Source organism: Halyomorpha halys, unplaced genomic scaffold, assembly GCF_000696795.3.
Source record: "Halyomorpha halys isolate HHAL.00 unplaced genomic scaffold, Hhal_1.1 Scaffold1044.1, whole genome shotgun sequence".
Taxonomy (NCBI): Eukaryota; Metazoa; Arthropoda; class Insecta; order Hemiptera; family Pentatomidae; genus Halyomorpha; species Halyomorpha halys.
Window position 1 is genome coordinate 107,427 of NW_027115004.1, and position 5,299 is coordinate 112,725.

The 5,299-nt window shown below is 31.6% G+C and overlaps 1 protein-coding gene across 1 annotated transcript; it reads left to right on the top strand.

The window, feature by feature from the left end:
• Positions 1-2,938: 2,938 nt before the first annotated feature.
• LOC106688047 (zinc transporter ZIP1) lies at positions 2,939-4,937 on the top strand (the record flags this gene model as incomplete). The annotated part of the gene is given in 1 exon segment (XM_067052084.1): positions 2,939-4,937. A coding segment is annotated over 1 exon segment (95 nt), but the record flags the coding sequence as incomplete, so codon positions are not given.
• Between the last annotated feature and the right edge of the window lie 362 nt (positions 4,938-5,299).

Consider the following 5,299-nt stretch of genomic DNA (forward strand, 5'->3'; position numbering starts at 1 on the left):
ATTAAAAATGTGAGAATTTAGAAAAATAAGAATAAAGGATAAGACAAGAAAATGGGCTTCTGAAATGCAGAAAAAAGTGAAAAAACAAAGTATTATGTGGATTTTATTATATTCAAAATGTTTCGATATGTAAGGGAGATGCAGTCTTTATCAACTTTATGATTGACGGAATTCTCTGTCTGTTTTTTTTTTTTTTTTGCAACGTGGGGCGAAACGTTGGCTCATTAAAATAGTATATTTCTACTATTTGAGTTTTTTTGACCGCACCCGGACCATATTCCTTTCATCTTTACACACGGTCAATCAATAATCTTCCAGTAGATCTAAATTTTAGTTCGCGAAGTCGAAAACAACAAGACGGCTAGTGTGCTGCCATCGTAGACAGGACCGGTTGGCGTCCTCTGGGGTCACCTTGCGGCGGAATTTAAGGAGGGGGCCGTCCGATCAAGGTCGCCTTTCTCCCTTCGGAAAACCTGACGTCACCGCCTCCAAAGATATAGATTTATGTGTTCGATGAATCCAACGTGATATCATAAAAGACATGTAAAACATTATACTGTAAATAATTCATTCCTAAAGCCAGATTCACATTTTTGTAACTTGCCGCAAATCCATAGAGCCTACAAATGCTTGCTGAGCTAACAACATAGTAAGCGTCGGTGTCAACACGCACGTTTGTTCTAGATTGACAAACTTGCCTTGTATGATAAAGCTTGTTTTTTATTTATTTATTATTTTTTTCCCTACGCCAAAGGAAGTGGGCTATTACTACATTTTCCCTCTCACAGCCCAATACAATTTTACTCTTCCTCTTAGTTGGTCCGCATCCTGCTCAACATCTTCTAGACCAATGCACGTTAAAAGATGGTCCCCATTCATGTCTCCTATGTTGCATAGAGGACATTTCGGGGAATCTATGATGCCAATTCGATGGAGGTGTTTTTGGAGCAGATCATGTCCAGTTACTAGGCGAAAAACTCTCTCTCAGCTCTGCTAAGATTGCCGGGGATTCGTTTATCCTTAACCAGTAGGCTCTCCCGCTTCTTTCGGCCCTAAACAATACAAAGCAAAATGGGTGGATGCAGCATAAGTGTCCTCAGCCCTAAACAATACTAAGCAAAATGGGTAGATGCAGCATAAGCACCCTTAGCCCTTTTCGGTGCCGCCTACTCTCCTGACAAAAAAAATACCCGCTCAGTGCCTTCAAAATACCCGTTTTACCTGACAAATACCCGCTTTTGGAGAATCATTATAACTGTAACAGTATGATTGTTACAGTCATGATTGCATTGTCGCGCTAGCTTCGGCGTGATAGTTGATAGTACAAGTAATGTCAGTGAAAGAAGTCTCATTAACTCTCGAATTTTCAAATCTTGACAGTGAACTATCGTACATTTTCCGTTACTGCGACAAAAGTGTTTGCCATTACCATGGTGTAACTATTTGATAGATATGACACCATTCACTGTCACAATAAAACTGTCTTGACCGTAAAGTCACACCGGGTCTGACGTGATCGTTAATAGTACTAGTAATGTTGATGGACTAACAGTTGCATTAACTGCTGATAATTTTTCTCAAGACGTTTAATTATATCCAAGCTGGGGCCCAAAAATATTCATCCCAAATCCAAATAACTCAACCACCCGCTTGCGGATGCGCGAATTTGCCAAACGTATAGAGGCACCTTTAGACATATAAAGAACTGTTAACACAAAAGTTTTTAAGTTGTAGATACACTTGGTGTTAGGAGGTTATCAGTTGAGATAGTTTTCATATTCCAGTTAACTATCGTGTTGGTGCAGATAATTGAACGTTTTACAACCAGTACCATACTGCCACAACAGCAAATGCAATAGTTTACACTATGATAGTGGTTGCGACAGATGTCACTATTATCTTCAAAACTATATGGAATGTTCATTCCCTTGGGGCATTGAGAAAGAAGTACTCCCAGAGATCAAGTAAAACAGTTAAATTGGAATGCTAAATTAGTAAAAAATAGACACTATCCATTATCTCCGATGACCTATATTGTTTTATACAATGTGCATATTTTATATTTTTCAATATACAAGGGGTTCCAGGTTAAGTATCCAAACTGAAGATATTAACTAAGGACATCAAAATAAAAAAAAAATTCTCTGAAGGTATGTCTGCAAACGCTTTGTTTAGGAGAAATTCACACCCAAAAATTTTCATTGTTATGAATTATTTATGTTATATGAAAAAAATAAAACCTATTTATTTGTTCTAACTACTTTATTAATTAAATGTAAACATTAAGATTTATATTAAATGTTGTTCAAAGTGAAGGTATGTCCGCAAACGCTTTGTTGTTGCCGAGACATTTTTCAGATTGGTACTTAAATCAAGTTGAGCATAATCCACAATTTTCAGGAAACATTCTGAGGATAAATGAAGCTACTTTCACAAGAAGAGGTACCTTCAAGCAGAAAAATAATCACCTCTGATCGCAGGAAAATTCCTATGCAATTCGTGAGCATCATTTTCAGCACCAGTTTCAGTACAATGTTTGGTTGGGGATAGTAGACAATATTCTAATAGGTCCGTATTTCTCGCCTTCTGGAATTTCTTAATAATGATTACTATGATTTAGTTAACATATTCCATTACAATTGAGAAGGAACATTTGGCTTCAATCAGATGGCTGTCCTACACATTACGGAAGAGGTCCACAACAATGGCTAAATATTAATTATCCCAACCAATGGATTGGCCATGCAGGACCAGTGGCTTGGCCTGCACCCTCTCCAGACCTGACGCCACTGGATTTTTTAGTTTGGGGTGACATTAAACAAAAAGTCTATGCAAGGCCGATCAATGATCTTAATTCCTTATGAAGATTTTAAATATATATACATAAATATTAAATTTGTTAAAATAAATACTAATTGAAATTTTTTTGTGTTCACAGTTGGTCATCAACACACACATTTCCAAGACGATCATCATGATCACCACGGCCACGCCCACGCCCACGATCATGAACATGAACATGAACACAGATAATGCACGATGGAAGGCTTAAACCATACCAGACCTGCTAACGATATGTGGAATAAACATAATATTCCTTAAATGTATCAACCATTATGTTTTAATACAAACTGTGTGTTTAATGTATAGTTACTTAAAAGATGAAACTAAAATATATTCTTAATATTGTAAAAAGTTTTAAATATTGTTATGTAAAATTATTGTTAGTTTTAATCTACTTAAAAGCTCAAATGAAAGTTGAAAAGATAAAATGAGCATTATAAGAAATTAATAGAACATTTGTTTATAACATTTATGATCTTTAACAGTACTAAACACGAATCCATAATTGTTGAACCAAAGATTTAATAAAATTAAAATTTCACTTTCAATTCATTAATAATACCAACACTTGGAGTGAAAATTAATTCATTGTGTTCAATCGACCGAGGATACATCATATAATGTCACTAGTGTTCCAATAAATCATCAATATTTACAATATTATTTACTAGATTAGCTCGGAAACCAAACAAGTAAAAATATATGTCAGATATAATAATCCCAATGAAATAGAAAAAAAAGATTAACTGTTTTCAATGATGTGAACCAATTTTAACACTTCTAGATTTTTTAGTTACTTTTATAGGAAAATGCTAAAATATAACTTGAAAATTATATTTTGTGCAAAATATTGTCTTCTTTATACTTTATTGTATAAATAAGTGGGCAGAATACATGAAGATGGCAAAGACATAAAAATAAATGGCAATGTGTAAATCTAAACATATATTGAGTTTGTTTGAAAATTACCATTATGTTCCATTGTATGCAGCAAAAGCAATCATGTAACGAGTGCCTCAAGAACTCTTCGTATTGACAAAGCTGTTTAAAATTGAATGCCATTATGATATTAGCCGATGCAGAACATTTAAGGAACAAATTAACATTTTCAATAATATTTTAACTTATACTATAATATTTTTTTAATTACTTCATTAAAGTGGATGTAGTGAATTTTGATGGAATACTCTTAGATTATTCTATAAAGAATAGTTTCTTATCATATTCAAAAAAAGATTCATAATAAAATTAATTAATATGAATGTTTCTGTAAATAAATAATTGTACATAACATTTAATGGATACAAGAGCTTCAAAAACAGAGCAAAGAAATGTACTTTTTTAATATTGTTTCTATTTTATAATAAATTTATTTCGCCATTAATTAATTATTTCAAGTATACTTGTTATTTAAGAGTTTTTAAGATTGAAAATATTTTTAGGGATCGGTGAAATATTAAAAAAAATGTATTACCTTTAAACAAAAATCAAAAACAATTTAATAAAGTATATGTGCGATGCAATAAGATAATTAAAAATTATTTACAAAAATCTAAAACCCCTAAACATATCTTCAATGTTTTTATTTTTACGTTATCAGCTACAATTGTGCCAGAAATGGCTTATATCATTAACATAAACCTATATAAAGAGTATCAAACTAAATTATCAAATGCATTTCTCAGAAATTTTAAAACTTAACAGTTATATGACGAATTTCTATGAATATGAACAATATGTTTTTTTTATTCTAATGAATTGGTTCAAAGACATTTATCAACATTCATTTCATATTAATGAGCAATGAGATATATTTTGTACTAAACAAAAAAAAAATTGAAAAAAAAGCATTATTGAAAACATGTCAGGAGTACTTATTCGCTCCTGTTTATCTGTGATTTTACATTTTATGATTTTTGGAGGAAAATATGCTTTTATTTCCAGTTTTATACATTTTATTCAATACAAACTAAATTGTATTCTCTTTTAAATGTAAAAATGATGTAATTTTAGGCATAATTGAAATATGAATTAAAAAAAAAAAAGAAAAAAATTGTATATAACATTGTACATAATAAATTATATTTTCTAATCTTTGAGGTATTATTTTTTAAATAACCTTTTAATGATCCTTTGTTTAATAAATATAATTATTTTTAAGTAAACCTGGTTTCTTAAAATGACCTATAAGAAATGAAGATGCTTACTGAAAACATTAAATCAGAGTTCTTCAATTCCAGAACTTGAAGGACCTGAATCATCTTTTGAACTCAATTTGATTTAAATTCCCATTTAAATAACCAGCAATACACTGGTGTTACCAGACCATCATAATAATTAACAAAACATGGATGGTCTGGGTGCAGACAAATAGTAATCAAACAATTTATTGTGAGTCACCATTTTGTCACACTTTTCTGGGTTCATTAGGACTAAAAAATATGCAAACAACTAA